Source organism: Planococcus citri, chromosome 5, assembly GCF_950023065.1.
Source record: "Planococcus citri chromosome 5, ihPlaCitr1.1, whole genome shotgun sequence".
Taxonomy (NCBI): domain Eukaryota; kingdom Metazoa; phylum Arthropoda; class Insecta; order Hemiptera; family Pseudococcidae; genus Planococcus; species Planococcus citri.
This window is the reverse complement of record NC_088681.1, coordinates 9,806,131-9,830,299: the sequence shown is the minus strand read 5'-3', so window position 1 is coordinate 9,830,299 and position 24,169 is coordinate 9,806,131. Positions and strand designations below refer to the sequence as shown.

General features: G+C 36.6%; 1 protein-coding gene across 8 annotated transcripts in view; it reads right to left on the bottom strand.

Moving 5' to 3' along the window:
• Window positions 1-6,310: 6,310 nt before the first annotated feature.
• The window catches only part of osa (trithorax group protein osa), a 162,551-nt gene continuing 144,692 nt past the window's right edge, over window positions 6,311-24,169 (bottom strand). For 6 of the 8 annotated variants that reach the window (XM_065366486.1, XM_065366489.1, XM_065366491.1 and 3 more), the window contains 7 exons: window positions 20,490-20,637; window positions 19,746-20,403; window positions 19,437-19,650; window positions 19,075-19,295; window positions 18,836-18,964; window positions 11,563-13,575; window positions 6,311-8,333 (listed from right to left, as the gene is read on the bottom strand). In XM_065366486.1, the coding sequence (XP_065222558.1) occupies window positions 7,920-8,333; window positions 11,563-13,575; window positions 18,836-18,964; window positions 19,075-19,295; window positions 19,437-19,650; window positions 19,746-20,403; window positions 20,490-20,637 (3,797 nt within the window). In that variant the 3' untranslated portion in view covers window positions 6,311-7,919. The remainder of the gene's footprint in view (window positions 8,334-11,562; window positions 13,576-18,835; window positions 18,965-19,074; window positions 19,296-19,436; window positions 19,651-19,745; window positions 20,404-20,489; window positions 20,638-24,169) is intronic. The other 2 variants (XM_065366490.1, XM_065366487.1) reach the window with 2 other exon arrangements.

Below are 24,169 nucleotides of genomic sequence, written 5' to 3'. Positions count from 1 at the left end.
AAAACCAATGGTAGGAACAGACACTATTTAAAACCAGTGGTAGTGACAGACACCATTCAAATCAGTGGTAGTTCTCAAACCTATTAAAAAACCAGTGGTAGTGACAAACACCATTTAAATCAGTGGTAGTTCTCAAACCTATTAAAAAACCAGTAGTAGTGACAAACACCATTTAAATCAGTGGAAGTGTTGAAATCCAAGTAAAAAACCAGTGGTAGTGACAGACAGTATTTACATCAGTGGTAGTTCTCAAAACTTTAAAAAACCCAGTGGTAGTGACAGACACTCTTTCAAAACTGGTGGTAGTGACAGACACTGTTTAAAACCAGTGGTAGTGACAAACACTGTTTAAAACCAGTGGTAGTGACAGACACAGTTTTAAACCAGTGGTAGTGACAGACACAGTTCTAAATCAGTGGTAGTGACAGACACTGTTTAAAACCATTGGTAGTGACAAACACTGTTTAATACCAGTGGTAGTAACAGACACTGTTTAAAACCAGTGGTAGTGACAGACACCATTCAAATCAGTGGTAGTTCTCAAACCTATTAAAAAACCAGTGGTAATGACAAACACCATTTAAATCAGTGGAAGTGTTGAAATCCAAGTAGAAAACCAGTGGTAGTGACAGACACTCTTTCAAAACTAGTGGTAGTGACAGACACTGTTTAAAACCAGTGGTAGTGACAAACACTGTTTAAAACCAGTGGTAGTGACAGACACAGTTTTAAACCAGTGGTAGTGACAGACACAGTTCTAAATCAGTGGTAGTGACAGACACTGTTTAAAACCATTGGTAGTGACAAACACTGTTTAATACCAGTGGTAGTAACAGACACTGTTTAAAACCAGTGGTAGTGACAGACACTGTTTAAAAACCAGTGGTAGTGACAGACACCATTCAAATCAGTGGTAGTTCTCAAACCAATTAAAAAACCAGTGGTAGTGACAAACACCATTTAAATCAGTGGAAGTGTTGAAATCCAAGTAGAAAACCAGTGGTAGTGACAGACAGTATTTACATCAGTGGTAGTTCTCAAAACTTTTAAAAAACCAGTGGTAGTGACAGACACTCTTTCAAAACTAGTGGTAGTGACAGACACTGTTTAAAACCAGTGGTAGTGACAAACACTGTTTAAAACCAGTGGTAGTGACAGACACAGTTTTAAACCAGTGGTAGTGACAGACACAGTTCTAAATCAGTGGTAGTGACAGACACTGTTTAAAACCATTGGTAGTGACAAACACTGTTTAATACCAGTGGTAGTAACAGACACTGTTTAAAACCAGTGGTAGTGACAGACACTGTTTAAAAACCAGTGGTAGTGACAGACACCATTCAAATCAGTGGTAGTTCTCAAACCTATTAAAAAACCAGTGGTAGTGACAAACACCATTTAAATCAGTGGAAGTGTTGAAATCCAAGTAGAAAACCAGTGGTAGTGACAGACAGTATTTACATCTGTGGTAGTTCTCAAAACTTTTAAAAAACCAGTGGTAGTGACAGACACTGTTTTAAAACTGGTGGTAGTGACAGACACTGTTTAAAACCAGTGGTAGTAACAGACACTGTTTAAAACCAGTGGTAGTGACAGACACCATTCAAATCAGTGGTAGTTCTCAAACCTATTAAAAAACCAGTGGTAGTGACAAACACCATTTAAATCAGTGGAAGTGTTGAAATCTAAGTAGAAAACCAGTGGTAGTGAGAGACAGTATTTACATCAGTGGTAGTTCTCAAAACTTTTAAAAAACCAGTGGTAGTGACAGACACTCTTTCAAAACTAGTGGTGTTGACAGACACTGTTTAAAACCAGTGGTAGTGACAAACACTGTTTAAAACCAGTGGTAGTGACAGACACAGTTTTAAACCAGTGGTAGTGACAGACACAGTTCTAAATCAGTGGTATTAACAGACACTGTTCAAAACCAGTGTTTGTGACAGACATAAAATCAGTGGTAGTGACAGACACTGTTTAAAACCAGTGGTAGTGACAAACACTGTTTAAAACCAGTGGTAGTGACAGACACAGTTTTAAACCAGTGGTAGTGACAGACACTGTTTAAAAACCAGTGGTAGTGACAGACACCATTCAAATCAGTGGTAGTTCTCAAACCTATTAAAAAACCAGTGGTAGTGACAAACACCATTTAAATCAGTGGAAGTGTTGAAATCCGAGTAAAAAACCAGGTGTAGTGACAGACAGTTTTTTACATCAGTGGTAGTTCTCAAAACTTTAAAAAAATCAGTGGTAGTGACCAACATTGATTTAAACCAGTGGTAGTGACAGACACTGTTTCAAAACTGGTGGTAGTGACAGACACTGTTTAATATCAGTGGTAGTTCTCAAACCTATTAAAAAACCAGTGGTAGTGACAAGCGCCATTTAAATCAGTGGTAGTTCTCAATATGTACTTTTGTAAAACAAGTGGTAGTGACAGACACTGTTTAAAATCAGTGGTAGTGACAAACATCATTCCAAACCAGTGCTTGTTACAGACACTGTTCAAAGCTAGTGGTAGTGACAGACACCATTTAAATCAGTGGTAGTTCTCAAACCTATCAAAAATCCAGTGGTAGTGACAAATGCCATTTAAATCAGTGGTAGCGTTCAAATCCAAGTAGAAAACCAGTGGTAGGGGCGGGCAGCCTTTAAATCAGTGGTAGTTCTCAATACTTTTGAAAACCCAGTGGCAGTGACAGACACTGTTTAAAACCAGTGGTAGTTACAAACACTGTTTAAAACCAGTGGTCGTGACAGACAGCATTTAAATCAGTGGTATAGTTCTCAAAACTTTTAAAAAACCAGTGGTAGTGACAGACACTGACAAAATTTCATTACAAAAAAGGAGATTTTGAATAAGTTTCACCAAAAAAATAATTTTTCAATTTTAGCAAAAAAAACTTATTTTAACCAAAAGTAATTTTAGAAGATTTGAGAAAATTTTAAAGATCAAAAAATGATTTTTTAAAAGTTGACAAATTTTTTTCTGAGTTAAAGCAACAAAATTTTTTCAATTCTGAAATTTTTTTTTCAAATTTTAGCAACAAAAATTTTTAATTTTGGAAAAAAATAATTGTTTAATTTTAGCAAAGAAATAGTTTTTTAGTTTAAGCAATTTTTTTCAAATTCAGCACAAAAATAACTTAAATTTTGGCAAAAAATTTAATTCTAGCAACAAATAATTTGTTTATAAAATTGTAGGTAACTTTCAAACTAGACTTGTTTTTGCAATTTTCACAAAAAAAAACCAGGACTTGCAAACCAAAAACAAGCGAGGTCCACTGGACCTGGCAAGAGGGTTCCCCACATATCTTCAAGCTACTCGTTCGTTTTCGTTGGTCGATATTTTACTCGCAGTTTTTTCAATTTTCAACACCGGCAAAATTAGCCCATTCACTGAATGCGATTTCTTCATTATCGGCGATTCAGGTGAAATAAACGATACACATAAGATCAAACTTCTGGTCCAAGTTACTCTAAGTAGAAAAAAAACATCTATCAAACCATCATATTACCTAAACACAGATTGCTAGAAGAACTACAAATTGAAATCAATCATAGTTACCTGTAAGGTTAACATTATTTGTACAAACCTGATTTGAAAAAAATAAAAGATGAAATGTATGGAACAAATCTTCAAGCTACTCGTTCGTTTTCGTTGGTCTATATTTTACTCGTAGTTTTTTCAATTTTCAACACCGGCAAAATTAGCCCATTCACTGAATGCGCTTTCTTAGTTATCGGTGATTCTAACTGTCACTACGTCTCTGTTGATTTACACTTGTCATTGGTTAACTTGATTAGTTGATTCATGAACTTTAAATAAAGTATAATTTTAAAATCTGTTTTTGTTCAAATTAAATTATGAATTTCATTGAAAATTCAAGATGGACATTCATGAAGTGATAAAAAGAAATTTTCGTTGTCTTTGATTTTGATTGGAGGAACATCAAAAACTGTTGGCTGATAAAAACAAAGTAGAAAGAGTTTAGCAATGTTTACTATTTAGAGTTGAAGAAAGTGACTTGGCAGATACAAAGGAGTCTTATGTATAGCGTATTACGCAACACATAAGATACCTTTACGTTTCTAGGGAGATAATCCGCTACATTATCTCCCGCTCGCTAATCGCTCGGTGGACAAACTAGCGATTTTCTCCCTTAAAAACGTAAAATATATTATGGAACAAGGGAAATAATGTGATCTTCAACCATTTTGAAAATCACATTATCTCCCTAGTTGCATAATCTACTATTCTAAATAACGTGGAGGGCTGAATTATTGAAAGCGATTTTAATAGGGTTCCCCTTGGTGGGGGAACCCTAAAAAACCAAAACCAAAATTGAAACCTCCAGAAACTGATCAAAATTGCTCAAAACCAAACCCAAAATCAAAAGCAGGAGCGTTCTGAAACCTAAAGGGATATAATTTATTTTGGTTTTCGGTTTGGGTTTTTTTCAGTTTTTTTTAATACGCACATTTTTTATTTTTTGCCATTCATTTTTTGCAATTTTTTCATTTTTTTGAGTTTTGATTACAAATTTGTGTATTAAAAAAATTATATAATTGAAGGGTTCCTTTCCAAGTCGGCCTAAGTCCATTTTTTTCGTTTCGAGAAAAACACAAATAAGTGTTTTTCTCGCCCTTCCGCTTCAGTAATAAATGATGTGATTATATGGTTGTGAAGCTTGATCTTTCTGCTTTAAAGTACCGTATTGGTATTTTTTTAATTTTGCGTATTTTCAGCTCCAGAGCGCGTCAAACAGTCAGAAAAAGTGGACTTAGGCCCATTTGGAATTATCTGATGTTAAAAATTTCGAAAAAGAGCTGAAAAACGCTTTTTTTCAAAAAAAAATTCACGAATCATTAATTTAATACATTTCTGAAACAATTTCATTCGAAGCACCTTCAAATTTCGTCTCTCGAAAATCGTTGAAAAACTTGAAAAAAAAACCGGCACAACTGCACTTGTATACAAATTCTTAAAAAATGTATGATTTAGGCCACTTTGGAATAATCAGCTGTTTTTTCGAGCCGGCAAAACAGCGCTCCTGAGCGAAAAAAGTAACGCCAGGTGTTGGGACAAGGTGATAAAGGTGTTAACCGACCTGTACCAGCAGATGGCGCTGCTAACTCAAAAATGATAAAAATGGACTTAGGCCGACTTGGAAAGGAACCCTTCAATTATTGTTCTTGAAAAATATATATTTTTTTAGAATTATTATGAAATTACTACACTTTGTGTCCTGTAATTGAGAAATTTTGAATTGAAGATATTTGAAAAAAAAATTATGTAAAACTGAAAAAAACTGAAAACCAAAACTGAAACCAAAATTTTTGTAAATAATAAGATCAAAACCAAAACCGAAACCGAAAACTGAAATTTTGAATTTCAAAACCAAAACTGAACAGAAAACCGAAAAATTTCAAGGAAAAATTGAAGTGAAACTGTAATTGTAATTAAAATAATTAAGGTTAGCACCCCTGGGTTAAGCCATCTTAGCTGAAACAAAAACATGCCAAAGCAAATCTCGAAAGGATGAATTGTCATTCATCTAAAGGGGAGACTCACTCAGCGGGCTCAGCCCACTTTTCTTGAAAAAAATTGATCTAATTGAGATAAAAAACATTGATGGAAGTCTTTGTTCAATTTTAGAATTTTTCAGTTTCCCAGAAAAATGAATTAAACTCAGTATTACAGATTTCAACCCCCAGAAACAAAGTTCAAGAATTTATGCCAAAATTTATTTAAAAAGTGGAGATGAATTTGAATAAACCAAAGCTAAGCTCTCTATCTCTATGAAACAAAATCTGCTTTTTTTTTCTTAGTCTGGTCCTGGTCTCAGGATCCAATCTTTCCACAAGTTGGGAATTTAAATTATTATATTATCTCACTTGTAAAATCCCATCACCATAGAAAGTGTAGAAAATTTATCAAACTTACCATTACATACTATTAGCATATTCCATTCTCAACGTCAACCTAATACCACTCACCATAAATAATTCATCGGTACAACACAAACACAACATAACACATGAAACACACAACCAACGCGCTCAAAGAGAAGCGAAGAACTGTCGTCACTTACTACAGAGCGCACCACCAACACCATGCGCTCGTTGGGAGGAGCTACAAGAAGTGCGCGCGCCGATTCACACCCCAAACAACGACACCTGGTGGTTGTCGCCAGAAAAAAGCACCATTCACACCACTCATCATATTCAAGCACACCTCTACATAATTTTCAATCTCAACGATCGCAAACGCAAAACCCATTATTAAAATAAAAAACAAAACGCGTTTATCGGAATGAGCGCTTTCATTAATTATTATACATTTATTCCTTTAAATAACACATAATTACGTAAACTAGAAATACAGCATTTTTGAAGATATCAAAGAATAACAAAAAACGAAAAAAAAAATAAATAAAAAAAATTCATTTCTAAATTCAATTCAATCGTTCATCTATATATTAAAATGTACAAGTTTTAATGTGTCTACATATGTATACATAGGCATATAAAAAGAAACAACAAAAAAAAAAAAAAAATGAAACGATACACTAATAATAATAAATTTAAGTATCTTTAACATAAGGAGTTTGGATTATATCACACTTTATAAAGTACATTTAATATTTAAATTCGTAATTGATGTCGTCGATAAAAGAAGAAGAAACAAAAAGAAAACACGATCGTTTATCCCGCGTACGTCGCCGCACCGCGTACGCGTCAATAAATATTCAGGTATATAAACCAAGAAAGAGAAAAAAAAAATTGAAATAAATAAATAGAAAAATAATAAAACGAAAAACGAAAATAAAAACGAGAAAAAAATTCCACATTATACACATTACCATAATTTTCATTTTTTGGCCTTTATCTAAAATTTTTTTTTCGTCATCGCGCGCGTTTTATATTCTTTAGAATATACACATTTTTATATATCATATATTAAATGTACATGACATCACACTGTCAGTCTCATTGTTTGAGATTTTTTTTTTTTTAAATACACAATATTTTCAAACATCAACGAAAAAAAAATAAGAGAAAAAAAACATCATATTACATCGATAATAAATTGTAAAATTCAATACAAATCTAAATTTTTTTTTACACAAATAATAAAATCTGTACACGAATATTTAAAATGTATACAAAAAAATTTATTTATATGGGTGACAAGAATGTAAATAAAAAGAGGGTTCGTTCAATAATATAATAATAATATCATTTCGCGCAAGGTGGCAGGGCAGGGTATTTTTTTTTCAGGTAGGTAGGTACGTAGATGGTGGATCTCTAGTTTAGGTAGGTATCGAAACGTAAACCTATCATCGACCGCCTTTTATTATTCAGCTTCATTTTTTTTTCCAACAAATGAACAAAAAAAAAAGAAAAAAACGTAACATCGTCCTCGATACGAAACGAGAGTAAAAAGTAATGAAGAAAAAAATCGAAAAAAACACGAATTTTTCATAAATATTAGGTATTTATATTAAATCGTATAACAGCATTATTTGATAAAAAAAAAAAACATTATCAACATCAACTTTAAAAATCGATTTTTTCCTATCAATTTTCCTTTTTTTTTTTTTGTTGCTTTTGTTTTCGTATAGTACAAAAAAGTATAAAATAAACGTTAAAAAATAGCCGATAAAAATAGCGGAAGGTGACTTAAAACATAAAAAAATTCGATAATTTGTACAAAAAAAAGACAGATGGGGAGGGGGCAAGGGGCAGGGGGTAAGGGCGGGGGGAGGAGGAGAGAAAAAAACAAACGAACGAACGAAACGAAACGAAACGAAACGAAAAAAAGAGAAAAGAAAATAAAAATTCATAAATAGTATCATTAAATACATGTTAAATAAAAAATGAAAAAAAGAATTGCGACGATTATAACGACGTTAACTGGCGTAGTAAGACGACGTTGGCGGCGACGAAGATGTTCTTGAACACTGGTATAAGACTTGAGATATAATTCCGGCTACTTGTTGATCTAATATTTGGCTCATGACCAGAGCTAACAGACGTTGCTCTTGTTGTAGGAACAATGGTTTATTATCCGGATGCCGAGATAGATGCAGCAGCGTTCGCGCGGCTCGCCTCAGCATATCTAGACTAGTGCCCATCGATTCGGGATTATCGCGTAATGCGCCGATGCCGTGCTGGTTGGCGACGCCCAGGGCGCTTTGTTCGGCTTGTTCGATAAATGCTACCAATAACGAGATACACGGACTGTGCAGCGCGATGATTCGCGCCATGCTGCTTTCGGCCGCCGCTAAGTAGTGTAATAGGTTGATGGCGAACTCCCTCAGTACCTGCGCAGAAGCAAAAGCAAAAAAAAAACACGTTGATTAGAGATATAATTTGGAAAAAAGGGCAAGAGATCGGTGTAGGATCGTTTGAGAGATGCTGGAATCGATGCTCGAATTTGCACGTGAATGTGAACGCAGCCTACAGGGGCCAAAATGCTGACTCGAGCAGTCGACTGGTTGACCCAAAGTCCAAACTTTCACAGAACATAGCATCGATGCTGAATTTTCAGCGTGCTCGATGCTCATTTCTGCACAAATGTGTGAATGCTCGAATTTGCACGCGAATGTGAACGGAGCCTACAGGGATAAAAATGCTGACTGAGCACTCGACTGGTTGACCCAAAGTCCGAACTTCCACAGAACAGAGCATCGATGCTGAATTTTGAGCATGCTCGATGCTCATTTCTGCACAAATGTGTGAATGCTCGAATTTGCACGCGAATGTGAGGCACGCTATTTTGATTTTTACAAAGTGCTGAGATCGGTATATTTTTTTGAGACCTTTGTTGAAAATCGTTGCCATTTGATTTGAGGTACGCTCAATTTTGCACCAAAATATGAATGCTCAAAATTGTACTCGAATGTGATTGTGAATGCGGAATTGCAAAAACTCCTATCCTAGCTCTCAACGGGATGAGAGCCTGCACGAGCCCAACTTCCAATGCACAAATTCATGCAATTGGAGATAGTCTCAAAACACTCCAAAATGTGAACTGCTCAAATTTGTACACGAATGTGCATCTAGTAACAAAAAAGCACTGCTGAGAATCCACTTTTTGAATTCAAAAACAAAGTAAAAACCACTCGAATAAAATTTAACGTAATTTGAATTGAAATTGAAACAGATTTGCAAATGCTCGAATTTGCTCCAGAATGTGTATAATTTTCGCTTCAGAATTTCAATCAGCCCTTCGTAACTCGTGAAATAATTACCGAAAAATATCGATGCGACATATCAAAATATATTAAAATTTCGCGACAAAATCAAAAATCATGTTGAATTTTAATTTTGACCGTTCTGAAAATTTTTTTGCTCCAAAATCAAGATCAGCTCTGGCAACACTTGAAATGGTTTCCAAAAGGTATCGATACGACCTATCAAAATGTATTAAAATTTCGTGAAGAACTCAAAAATAACAATGATTTTCAATTTGGACCACTTCAAAAAGATTTTCATGCAAAATTTGATCAACTCTCGGCAACTTCTGAAATATTTTCCGAAAAATATCGATGTGACCTATCAAAATACATTGAAATTTCGCGATAAATACGAAAATGACGAAGATTCTCAATTTGGACCCTTTTGATAAAATTTTCGCTCCAAAATCAAAATCAGCTGAGGCAACTCTTGCAATATTATCCAAAAAATATCAATGCGACCTATCAAAGTACATTGAAATTTCGCGATGAACACGAAAATGACAACGATTTTCAATTTGGACCCTTTGAAAGGATTTTTGCTCCAAAATTGTAACCAGCTCTCAACAACTTATGAAATAATTCCCAAAAAATATCGATGCGACCTATCAAAATACATTAAAATTTCGCGAAGAGCGCAAAAAATTATTTTGATTTCAACTTTAGCCCTTCTTGGGCGATTTACGCTCCAAAACTGAAATTAGCTCTTAACAACTTACGAAATAATTTCTCAAAATCAAAAATATCGATGCAAGCAATCAAATTATATTGAATTTTTACGAGGTAATCGAAAATCACACAGAGATTCAATTTTGACCTTTCTAGGAACATTTCCACTCCAAAATTGGGATCAACTCGCTTCTGACAACTCAAGAACTAATTATCCAAACATATCGATGCGACCCATCAAAACATATTGAAATTTTACAACAAACTCGAAAATCCCTGGAATTTCAATTTTTACCCATCTGGAAAGCCCCCCCCCCCCGCCACAAATTCAGATTTTGTCGACCCTTCAGGTAATTTTTCAAAACTGTTGATAACACCCAAAATTTTGCAATGAGCTAAAAAATCAATTTGATGGCAGTTTTGAACCCTTCTGCGATTTTCCCGCCAAAAATCGGATCAATTTCGGCTCATCATGAAATTATTCTCCAAAATGAAATATTTATGCGACATATCAAAATATATCAAAATTTCGTCAAGACTTCAAAAATCACGTCGAGTTCAAATTTAGACCTACTGGGACGATTTTGGCTTCACAATCGTGATCAGCTTTGACAACTGGCAACTGATGAAATCAATTTCCAAAAAAAATTTTGCAATGAATTCGAGAATCACATCTATGGTCGTTTGGGACACTTCTGAGCAGATTTCCCCGCCAAAATTGCAGTTGCTCGAGTGAATTACGAAATAATACCTGTACCAAAAATATTAATGCGACCTGTCAAAATAGGTTAAAATTTCGCGAAGAACTCAAAAATCACATTGTATTCCAATTTTGACCCTTCCGGAAAATTTTAGTTTTTGAAGTCGTCATCAGTTCTGGCAACGTATGAAATCAACTTTCAAAAAAATCGATGCGACATATCAAAATATATTAAAATTTTGTCAAGACTTCAAAAATCGTGTCGAGTTCCAATTTAGACTCTTCTGGGAAGATTTTGACTTCAAAGCCAAGAGTCAGCTCTAGCAACTCGTGAAATCAATTTCCAAAAGTATCGATGCGACCTATCAAAACACATTGAAATTTCGCGAAGAAGTCAAAAATCACATTGCATTTCAATTTTGACCCTTTCGGGAAGATTTTACTCTCAAAGTTGTGATCAGTTCCGGTAACTCATGAAATCAACTTCCAAAAATATCGATGCGACATATCAAAATATATTAAAATTTCGCAAAGAATTCAAAAATCGTGTCAAGTTCAAATTTAGACCCTCCTGGGAAGATTTTGGCTTCGAAACCGTGATCAGCTCTAGTAGCAACTCATGAAATCAGTTTCCAAAAGTATCGATGCGACCTATCAAAATGTATTAAAATTTAATGACGAGTTCAAAAATCACTTCAATTTCAAATTTTGACCATTCTGGAGAGATAAACGCTCCGAAATTCAGCATAAAAATCATGACCAACACTCGAGTTCATGTGCCTAGGAAAATTTCGATCAAAATCATGATCAACTTCAACGAATCGCCGAAATATAATCCTCATCAACTATTAAAACCATTTTGCAACGTTTTCCAGCACCTCACGAAGGGAAATCTCACCACCTACACCAATAAGTAGATCAAAAAAATATTCAAAAACTTCGTACCTGTTCTTCGCTCCTACACAGCAGTCTGGTCAACACGCTGGTCAACTTCTCCAGCCGCGAGTACGGCGGCGTGGCGATAACGAGATCTACGTTGGCGTCGGTCACGCACAGCTTGCACAGCGCTTCCAGAGCCAGCTTCTGCGGCGACAGCGACGCCGCCGTCGCGAACGGATCCTGGCCTTGGGCGGCCGGACACACGGCCCAGTGCAGCAATCCGTCCAAAATGGGCCGGCTCACCTCCTCCAGGTAATTGGACAGGTCCACGTATCCGGCGATATTCGCTATCGACACGAGCACGTTTTCGCGTATCTGATGCAGGAAATCCCACCACCATTCGGATTCGCCTTGCAGACTGGAGCAGCAGTCGCTGAAATCGGTGTCGTCTTCGCGATCGTAGTTCTGCTGTTTTTGCGTTCGCAGCGGATGCTCGTGATGGATCAGCAGCAGTTTACCCATCAGCGCTAGGTAGCGCGAGTTTTTCGAGAATTCGTATTCGTTGCCCGGTATGAAAGTTAGGTTACGCAGGATGGTCGATAGGCAGATGCATCGTCGGGCTATCGAGTCTTGAGTATCGGTGACCAGGTAGAGGCTGGCTTCGTCTCGCGTATAGCATTCGTCTTCGTATTGCGATAGCTTGCGCCGTTTCAACGTACCCATCGGATCGTACAGTTTGCACTTGTTTTCGCTTAGCTTCAATTCGAGATCGTCTCGATTACTGTCTGCCGCTGCCGTTGTCGTCGAGTCTTCTTCGGACGATGATGGTTTTACCGTAGTCGTCGTCGTCGTCGTTGTCGTTTTTCTGCTAGCTGCTGCTGCGGCGTCGTCTTCTTCGGCAGCGTCGTTACTACTGGTCGTATCGTGACCGTTGATTTTATCAGGCTGCGATTCGTCCGTGTCCATTGGTTCGGTTTTCGGGATCGTCGTCGTCGTCGTCGTCGCATCATCGGACGACGGTTCGGTTTTACTAACAACAGACGTATCGTCGTCTACTTCCATAGGTTCGTCTTTATTCGTCGTCGTCGTCGTTTCCGGTTCGGTTTTAATTTTCGGCGGCGACGATTGCTGCTCCGTCGACGTCTTCGTCGTCGTTGGCGACGCTAGGTCACCGTTGGTATTCGAACAATCTCTAGGTTCGCTCTTAGGTTCTAATTTGGGCGTTTGCAGCAGCGTCGTTGCCTGGCTGGTGGTTTTCGTTCGATGATTGATATCGCTATCTGTATTGGTATCGGTTTTACGTTTCTTATTTTTACTATTAACTTCGGGTATTAGGCGAGCGAACGGTACGATACCGAATTCGCTTCGAAAGCACGATACTATGTATCTGGAGTCGGGTTCGACTACATCTTCGATCTTAATATAACCGTCTTCCCAGCATCTGGGACCGTTCTTGACGAATAAATCTTGCGATCCGTCCACGATGGCGACCGGAGATCCGCGTCTCGACTTGAGCGTATAGTCTGGTAATTTGGTTCTCAAAGGTAAACGATCCTTTTCGTCGATGGATTCGGTAACACGTCCCAGATCCGGCTCGCCGCTCTCGCTGTACGGTTTCTCGTACCATTTACGTTCGCTGCAGCGATTCGCCGAATCCTCCAGCATATCGGTGAGGCTGCGATTAAAGTGCTCCAGCAGGATATCCAGCAAACCGGGCAGGTGAGCTAGACCGAAATATTGCACACCAGTGTCGTCGTACAGTAGAATGTTCAGCACATCGAGTGCCCAACACGTTTCGCCGAGAAGGCCGCTTCGCAAGCTCATCATAAGCTTCCACGCGTCCACCGGCGCCACGTCGTTCTTCGTTAGACGTTTACGTTTGTAGAGTAACGGAGTCACAGCCTCGACGCTATCGGCCGGATAGACCGGTTCGCGTTTTAGGACGGCCGCCGCCGCCACCGGAGATGCTGCCGCGAACGTCGGTTGGACCGCCGTCTGCGGCGGAGCCACCACCGATGCCGGAACCGGCGTAGGAGGTGGTTGCTGTTGCGGCGGTAGTACCGGGCCAGCTGGTACAGGCTGCGAATACAAAGCAAAAAGGCGAGAGTTAGTTTAATTCGTCGTGATGATTGGCGAGGTAATTTTACGCCGACTACGATATATTATGTAAATTGGGTACAAGCAATGACGAAGGAACTGCTGCAATTTTGGGAAATATGTACCACGGTCTGAAACTTTCAAATACTTTTTAGGTGAATTTTCAAAGATTGAAAAATGCTGATTTTCCTGGATTTTTTTTTTTTTGGTGAATTTTCAATGGTCAAAAAATTTAGATTTTCATGGATTTTTTTTAGGTGAAAATGATTTTTTGATTTTTTTTGGTGAATTGTGAATTATCAAAGATCAAAAGATTCAGATTTTCCTGTTTTTTTTTCTAGTAAAAATTATTTTCTGATTTTTTTTTGGTGAATTTTCAAAGTTCAAAGGTCAAAAAATTCAGATTTTCCTGGATTTTTTTTAAAGGTAAAAAAATTCAGATTTTCATGGATTTTTTTTTGGTACAAATGATTTTCTGATTTTTTTGGTGAATTTTCAAAATTCAAAAAATTCAGATTCTCATGGATTTTTTTTTTTTTTGTAAAAATGATGAACATTAGCTACGAAGGAAAATACACGGTCTGAAAGCTTCATAAGCAAAATTTCAGCAGCCTAGATTGATCTTTTGATTTTTTGGTGATTTTTCAAAAATCGTAAAATGCAGATTTTTCTGTTTTTTTTTTTCTTTAGTGAAAATGATTTTTCGATTTTTTTTTTGGTGAATTGTGAATTTTCAAAGATTGAAAAATTCAGATTTTCCTGGATTTTTTTTTTTAGTAAAAATGATTTTCTGATTTTTTTGGTGAATTTTCAAAGGTCAAAAAATTCAGATTTTCCTGTATTTTTTTTTTGTAAAAATGATGAAAATCCGCTAGAAGCAAAGGGTATAGTCTGTTTCGATTTTTGGCGAATTTTCAACGATAAAAAAAATGGAGATTTTTTCAGTAAAAATGATGAACATCAGCTCAGAAGCCAATATAGACTTCCTCAAATTGAATTCTGAAATTTTGAGTCATTCTGGACCAGCTCGTCAAATCGAGAAAACAAATAAGCAAAAATAAAATTGTAAATTACATCTGGATGCATTTTTAATTTCAATTCTAGAGAATCGCATTTCAACGCGTATCAGACTCATTAAATCAGTTAATTTTTAACCGTCATGATTTTCCGGTTCATATCTTGTAGATATTATCATCATTTACGCGTATTGATTTAAATCACGATTCAGTGGCCATTCTGCAGCCTCCAGCGCCATAATTGATTTTTCCAGAAATTTTCGAATTTCTCCAGTAGACCCGGAAATTAATTTGGGCAGTTAAAAATCGAGTTCTTGCGTTTTCTAGACCTATTCAACGAGTTTATTCGCAATATTGGCTATTTCTAGGCAAACATCTCAAAAATGCTTTTTTGACCAGCATAACTATTTTCATGATGCCAAAAATTCAAAAAAATGGAAATTTTTCTGTTGGCAGAGGAATTTTTGGAAACTTACACGAATGCACATTTATACCTAAAACCAACCCTCCAAATTCGATTTTCATCATTTCTCCCCATTTTGAATACTTTAGCATGATTTTCTATTTTTCCAATAGCCGCTGGAAATCTACTAGGGCAGCTAAAAACCGAGTTCTGGATTATCCTCGACTTATTCGAGGAATTTATTCACAATTGAGACGATTTTTAAGCAGGCAGATTCAGTCAGCGTGTAGTTATTTTTCGACTAGCATATTTTATGAGGCGAAAAATTCGAAAAATCAAAACTTTCTTTCTATTGGCAGAGGTGAAATTTTGAAACTTACACGAAAGACCCTTTATGCCTAAAACCAACTTTCCAGATACGAATTTCACCATTTCGGGCCATTTTGGAGTCTCTAGCGTGATTTTCGATTTATTCAGAATTATTTTTAAATTTTTCCAGAAGTACTAAAAAAAAATTGAAGAAAATTTTGAAAAAAAACTAAAATCGCGCTGGAGATCCCAAAATAGCTCGAAATGCTGGAATTCACTTTCAAGGAGTTGATATCACTTTCAGATTTAACTTTCATTATTTTTACTAAAAAAAAAAATACATTCAAAACTGACAAAAAAACGCAGCAGCTTCCTGAGAGCCCAATTATTACTGTCTAAGAAGGGTTCAAATAATATTAGAAAGTTGAAACCTTCAAAAAATATAGCAGTGACAGCTTCTCATTAGACGTAGCAAATTGGGACCTCCTAGATCAATTTGGAAGAACTCCAGGCTGAACCAAAGATTAAAATGTGCACATAAATGGCTCAAAAATCAATTTTTTGAACCCCGAGGAGGGGTGAGGAAGGATTGAAAGGTTGAAATCCTCAAAAAAATCACCTGGCTGACACTTATCCATTACAAGTGCAAAATTTGGGCCCACTAAATCAATTTGAAGGGGCTACAGGCTGAATCAAAATTTTAAAAACAGTCGAAAATGGACTTTTTGAGCTTGGAGAAAGGTCTAAGTGGGTCAGAAAGTTGAAATTAGCAGAAGTGGCACCTTTTCATTGTATCAATACATGTACCTATTTTGGATTTCCTAGGTCAACCCGGAGGGGGGGAGGGGGAAGAGCTGGTCTACAGGTCATAACATGCGAAAAATTACTCAAAAATAAACTTCTTCGACTGAAAACTAAAATCCTGTATGTGACCCTTTTCCACTGTGTGTGCCAAATTCGGACCACTTAAATCATTTTGAGGTAAGGGGATGATACAGGCTGGCCTCAAAGTTCAAAAACTTCAAAAAACTATCCAAAAATATTATATTTTTTTTTGATTCTGTAAACCTTAGCTGCTGAAATTTGGATCTGGTCACAATAAATGTATCCGCGGTTTCATTTTTGACCATTTTTACATGTTCAAAACACTCATTTTGGTATTCGCCAAAAAACGAGCTTTCAGCACTTTTCAATTTGGACCCTTCCGATTTCAAGAGCTGAATTTTTAGCCTTCAAAGAAATTTCATTCCTCAAATTTTATTTTATTTGACCCATTAGAAAAAACTTAAGAAGAGCTTATCATAATAGTTGACATTTTTTCCAAAAATAGGGCGAAAAAAATACATGGTACCATTTTTAAATTTTCAAAAAATTCGTCAAATATTGAAAAATTAATTTATAAAGTTGCAATTATGGTTATGAGAATTTTAGACCACGGTCTTTGACTTTCCAGTGATTTTCACCTTTGATTAGCTAAAAAAATTATTATCTCGATATTCAATCTTATTTTTCAAACCATGAAAACAATCACCATCATTTTTCTTTAAAAATTACGCTTAAAAATCAATTTTAGAGGCTTCATTGGCGCCCAACAATTAAACTGTAAAAATGAATTTTAAGCAATTTAATTCGTCCAAAATAGAAAAAAATTGTTTAGGCAGCTGAAATTTTCTTTCAAGGATTTCGGATCATGCATTTTGAGCTTTCTGTTTCTTCAACTTCGACTTTCCCCACTCCAAAGGCCAAATCCAGCTCTCCTAAAGAAACCAGTTAATTCACAATTTTGATCTCATCACAACCACCATCATTTTCCCAAAAAATTGAGACTCAGAAATTTTCAAAAAAATCTCAATTTTTTGAATTTAAAAAAAAAACTTGGATTTTTGAAATTTTGATGAAACATTGTTGGGTACCTTTTAAAAAAATGTTTGAGCCAAAAAAAATCACTCCCCACCTCCTCTTGTCCACAATGGCGAAAAAACTATTTTTCGGGGGAAAAAATCATATTTCAACGAGTTTTGAACAAAAAATTATGAATTCACCCAAAATATATTGAGGAGACATCAGTCTAGCAACGTGAATTTTTTCAAAATGTTTAGCCCCCCCCCCAGGGGGAAAGAAACATATTGACAAAGAAAAATTTGAAACCGCCGTATCTCCGAACCTAATTCCGGAAGGGAACAGAAAATTTTTTTCTTCTGAAAATATGTCCAGGTGAGTACTATTTTTGGAAATTTTTTGAAATTTGTTCTCCAGGCGGGTCATCTTTGAAAACTCAAAAAACTCTTCAAAATGTGTTTTTTTGTGTCATAGCACAGTTAAAAAACAAAAACTTGCAATGAAGTTCACGTGAACTTTAAAACGCTGCAGAAAAAGCAACATTTCCTCAAAAAGCTCCTTTTGAGGGACATGAGCACCTCCCCACCCAATTTTGTGTCTGAAAAAGGTTGGTAATATGGGTGTCGTTTTCATATGAATTGAACCCCATGAACACGATTATGAAGTTGGATTTACAATTGGATCCATCTGGAGGCCCATTTAGGGGGGGGGGGGTATATTGCCACAAAATTGAGTCCAAAACTCAAAAAATTAAATCAGGCAGCAAAAATGTTGGGTGTGTGGTTCCAGAATCCAGAACCATGCTCTCTGATCTTTCTGTAATTTTCAACTTTGATTTTTCTCCACCCCCAATAGTTGAATCTAGCTCCTAAAGGAACCCCTTTCTCCAAGTTCGATGGAAGCTTGAGATGAGAGGGTAAGGAGAGTGGAGTATTTTCAATGGCGCTTGAATACACAATATTCGATCAATAATTGAATCGGTGGGTGCAGAAAGGGAGCAAGTCACATTTTTGGAATTTTTTTTTTTCACCGATATAGGGGTTTCAAAGTACGGCGGATCGACTGGTGATGTCAGATTTCCACAAAACTGCCGGGAAAGTGGTATTTGGGCGCAGAAAAAGAGCGGATCCGCATTTATGACTTTTTTGTAAAATTTTTTAAATTCCTTGAAAAATAACTAACATTTTTGAGAAGACCATTTTTTGAAATTTAAGTTAATCTCTGAACTGAAAAATGATAAAAAAATTAACAACTTCGGCAAAAAGTCTTAGAACTAAAGGGGTTTTGGGTCAATTTAAACGAGATAGCAGTCTAAATGATGTACTAAGATGTAGAATCAAGCCCCATTCGTGCCCGAGCAATTTCAAAAGAAATTTTGTCGATTGGGTGCAGAAAGGGTCTAAGTCCCATTTGTTTAGGCAGCAACAGCGCCGGCGCACGTGAATATTTTTTTTTCTAAACAGTGCTAAAAATTGTGTCTTGGGGTCCTCTTTCAATGACCTTAAACATGTTTACCAAAAATTTTTGATTTTCAAATAAATCAGTTTTTTGTTATTCCTGAAAAATGCGAAAATGTGACTTAGCCCCTTTCCGTACCCACCGATTCAATTACGTCATCGCTTGTACACCGCACGTTCTATATATGTAAAGTAACCCCCCGCTACAAAATACCCACTTTTACCGCTTGAGCTTGTTGTGGTATAGGTGGAAACGATTTATCACGGAAATTAGCTCCTCTAACAGGCGGTCTCAAGTTGGAATTCGGCACCATAGGTCCACTCGACTGCATATTCCATTGACCCGGCTGCAAAACGCAAAACGCACGACGTAAATTACAATTAGAAATCGAAATCGTTCATCTCCGCCAAACGATCCAACCAAATAAAAATTATAAATTCATTAAACAGCACTCACCTGAGGCGGTGGAAACGACTGCTGCTGCGCATTAGGCGGATACCTGTGCTGCTCCCACTGGGCGTTCGGCGGTGGCTGCGCATTCGGCGGTACCGGCGCTCGGGGCATCGGTGCTTGGCCCCACTGCTGCGGCGGAGCGTTGGGCGGCACGTTGGCCTGCGCCGCCCCTGGATACGGACCTCTCGGATACTGGTTACGATTGGCGCTATCGTTGGGCCAGCCTGGACATGACGAAATAGAAGACACACCGTTCATCAATACCTCCTTATCCACCATCGTGACGCGATTGCCGCCGCACGGTGGTCGCGGTTCCGGTGCCGGTTCCGCTGCCGCTGGCGTCGGCGCTGGCGCACCATACTTACCGGCAAACATCGGTGGTCTGGGCTGCTGCTGCTGTTGGTTGTTGTACGGCGAGTACGACTGCGGAGGCGGCGATTGTTGCGAGTCTTTCGCGAAATCCGGATGTCGACGCGATTGCTGCACCGGCGGAGGGGGCATACCTTTGTTGGGCACTCCGGCTCCCGGATACCCGGAGGCTCCGCCCGTCGACGGTATTTGGTTTTGATTCATGTACTGCTGCAACGAAAATGACAAAACACCCCACACATTAGATAATCCACCAAATTTGCAAAAGAAAAATCTGTGTACCATCATCAGTCATCATCGCTTACCTGATCCGGCCTATAAAACTCGTGATGAGGAGATTGCGACGGAGGTACTTGCTGCTGTTGTTGTTGCTGCGACGTAACCGGTTGAGGCGGCTGCGAGGTTTGAGACGCCTGAGGCGGTCCCGAACCCGGTGGTCCTTGCTGTTGGGCCATATGCGGCTGACTGGGCGGACCGCCGGGTTGCTGAGGTGGTGCTCCCGGTCCGCCCGGCTGCTGCGGCGAAGGCGGATACGGACTGGGCGAAGGTTGCGAATCCGGTCGCGGAGGAGACGGTACAACGTGACTATTTGGCGTTTGCCCGGGACCTGGTACGACTCCCGGACCGCCGGCCGAAGAACCGGGTGGCATCGACGACGGCTGCTGCTGCTGCTGCTGTTGCTGTTGTTGCTGCTGCTGCTGTTGTTGTTGTTGCTGTTGCTGTTGAGGCGGCATACCGGGTGGTTGTTGCGGCATACCAGGTGGTCCGCCGGGACCGCCGGTGAACGGTGGTCGAGCCGGATGGTACATCGGTTGGCCGTATGGAGATCTGCTGTACGGATCCGAGCCACCGGGGCCCGGACCGGACGACACGGCTGGACTAGGCGCTGACTGTTGCTGCGGAGGACCGCCCGGCGTTCCGGGACCACCCATCGAGTTGCTGCCGCCGCTTTGACTGTACCCTCTGCGCAGATGAAAACAATACACCGTCGAATTAGTCAAAAGTTCGTCGAATAAATGGGCAAAAAAAAACAAAACACGATCTATTACCTTTCAGCATCCGGTGGGTAGACCGGATACATAGGTCTGGATTGCGGATACGGTCCGCCACCCATATACTGCTGCCCGTACTGATCGGTCGGCGGATACTGGTTGTAACCTGGTTGACTTTGGTAAGCTCCAGGTTGCGAAGACATACCTGCGAAGAAAAAAACATGCACGGTTGAAATATCGTTTTATCATTTTTCAGTATTTCAGAGCAGGGTGTCCACTATATTGAAGAAATGACCCCCCCCCCCACTATTTTACCAGACCTTTTGAATATCAATCGTACTAAAATAACGGGGGGAGGGTGGTTGATTAAGTGGTATAAAGGCTTTAAATGGTTGAAGCCACAATATAAAAAAAACATAAAACAGAACTTTAGGTATGTGGGATTTTGAAGGGAACTTTTTGAAAATATTGGACAAAAAAAAGAGAAATCTCACAATTTTTTTTTTTTTTTTTTAAACCAGAAACTTTTGATAATTTTAGTAAAAAATGACTTTTTGTGACAATGATTGGAACTGCTTCCAAAAAAATCTAGGTAAAAAAACAAGACTTTTTTATACTACAAAAAAAAAAAATAGAAATTTTTTATATAGCTAATTTCAGCAAAAAATGTGACTTTTTGACAACTTGAATGAAGATTTAATTTTTAGTAAAAAACAGACTTTGGGACTTTTTCATGTCAAAAAAAAAAAATTTGATGAAGATTGAAACTGCTTCCAAAAAATCTCAGTAAAAAACAAGACTTTTTTGTACAAAAAAAACAAAAAATTTTTATACCCAATTTTAGCAAAAAATGTGACTTTTTGACAACTTTAATAAAGATCAAATTTTCAGTAAAAAAAAAGGACTTTGATACTTTTTCATGTCAAGAAAAAAAAACAGAAATTTTGATGAAGGTTGAAACTGCTTCCAAAAAAATCTTGGTAAAAAAACAAGACTTTTTCATACTACAAAAAAAAAACAGAAATTTTTTATACAGCTAATTTTGGCAAAAAATGTGACTTTATGACAACTTGAATGAAGATTTAATTTTTAGTAAAAAACAAGACTTTGGGACTTTATTATGTCAAAAAAAAAACAGAAATTTTGATGAAGATTGGAACAGCTTCCGAAAAATCTTTCTTGGTAAAAAACAAAACTTTTCCATACAAAAAAAAAAAATTTGTATATCCAATTTTAGCAAAAAATGTGACTTTTTGACAAGTTTAATGAAGATTTAATTTTTAGTAAGAAAACAGGACTTTGAGACTTCTTGATGTCAAGAAAAAAAAACAACACAATGTTTTGATAATTTTAGCAAAAAATGTGACTTTTTGACAACTTGAATGAAGATTTAATTTTCAGTAAAAAACAAGACTTTGGGACTTTTTCATGTCAAAAAAAACAGAAATTTTGATGAAGATTGAAACTGCTTCCAAAAAATCTTTCTTGGTAAAAAACAAAACTTTTCCATACAAAAAAAAAAATTTGTATATCCAATTTTAGCAAAAAATATGACTTTTTGACAAGTTTAATGAAGATTTAATTTTTAGTAAGAAAACAGGACTTTGAGACTTCTTGATGTCAAGAAAAAAAAACAACAATGTTTTGATAATTTTAGCAAAAAATGTGACTTTTTGACAACTTGAATGAAGATTTAATTTTCAGTAAAAAACAAGACTTTGGGACTTTTTCATGTCAAAAAAAACAGAAATTTTGATGAAGATTGAAACTGCTTCCAAAAAATCTTTCTTGGTAAAAAACAAAACTTTTCCATACAAAAAAAAAAATTTGTATATCCAATTTTAGCAAAAAATATGACTTTTTGACAAGTTTAATGAAGATTTAATTTTTAGTAAGAAAACAGGACTTTGAGACTTCTTGATGTCAAGAAAAAAAAACAACAATGTTTTGATAATTTTAGCAAAAAATGTGACTTTTTGACAACTTGAATGAAGATTTAATTTTCAGTAAAAAACAAGACTTTGGGACTTTTTCATGTCAAAAAAAACAGAAATTTTGATGAAGATTGAAACTGCTTCCAAAAAATCTCGATAAAAAACAAGACTTTTTTGTACAAAAAAAAAACAAAAAATTTTATACCCAATTTTAGCAAAAAATGTCACTTTTTGACAAGTTTAATGGTGATTTAATTTTTAGTACATAAAAAACAAAACTTTGAGACTTTTTCATGTAAAAAAAAACAGAAATTTCTATGAAGATTGGAACTGCTTCCAAAAAGTTTAATAAAAAACAAAACTTTTTCATACCAAGAAAAAATAAAAATAAAGAACATAAATTTTTGTTAATTTAAGCAAAGAATGTGACTTTTTGACAACTTTAATGAAGATTGAATTTTTAGTGAAAAACAGGACTTTGGGACTTTTTTATGCCAAAAAACAACAACAACAACAACAACACATATGACTCACGATGGCACTTTAGGCAGAAAACAGAGAATTTTGTCGTAATTTTTTCACAATTTGTTGTCAAAACCCTGGAATTTTCAAACATATTTAGCAAACGATGGAACATTCCAACAGTTGTGGCAGAAATCAAGACTTTGATGATTTTGACAAAGGTTTGGGGCCAATTTTGACTAAAAACCTGACTTTTTCCACAAAAATAGGAAACAAAGATTTCTAAAAATAAAAACAACCCAGACAGAAAACAAGACTTTTTTAGACTAGTTGGGCACAAAAGGTCACAGTTTGACAACATTTTATTTAAAAAAGGGCTTACTTGACCATTTTGGTAAAAAATGGGACTTTTCGACAATTTTGGTTAACAATGAAATATTTTGGCAATTTTGGCAGAAATTGAGATTGAGACTTGATAATTTTGACAAAAATGAGGGCCTTTTTTGGAAATTTTTCTCAAAAATTGGATTTTTTTGAAATTAGAAGGACTTTTTGGAAATGTTGGCCGAAGACAGACACGACTATCTGACAAATTTACCACAAAAGCTCACTTTCTGACAATTTCAACAAAAAGCATATTTTGACAATTTTGAAGAAAATCGTGACTTTTTGACAAGATTGGCAAAAATGGACTTTTTGGACAATCTTGGCAAAAAATACGACTTTTTGAGAACTTATTGACAATTTTAACGGAAAATGAAGTCCCCACATAAACAGGAAAAATGACTTTTTGGCAAATTCGGCTCAAAAAGGTCACTATTTAACTATTTTAGTCTGAAAAAAGTAAGAGCTTTTCGGTAATTTGGTAACAAAAAATCAGGACTTTTTGATTGTCCAGACAAGAAAATATGTTTTTTTTTTTTGATAATTCTGGCTCAAGTATGATTTTTTTCATAAAAACAGAAACAAAGAATTTCAATAGCAGTCTAAATAGAAAACAGGATTTTTTGACAATTTTTACGAAAAAATGAAAGTTTTTGACATTTTTTGCAAAAATCAGAACTTTACAATTTTGGAAGAAAATTGAGACTTTCGGATAATTTTAAAGAAAAATGAGACCACTCGCAATTTTGACGAAAAAGAAAACTTATTAGAGCAGTCTGCACAAACAGGATTTTTTGTGGCGTTGAAGGCAGAAAACGAGAATTTTCAACAATTTTGGCACAAATCAGAATTTTTATCAGGCAATTTCGAATAAAAAACAGGACTCATTTTCGATTAAAATTGGGACTTTCGACAATTTCGGCAGTACACTAGATTCTTTTCGTAATTTGAACAAAA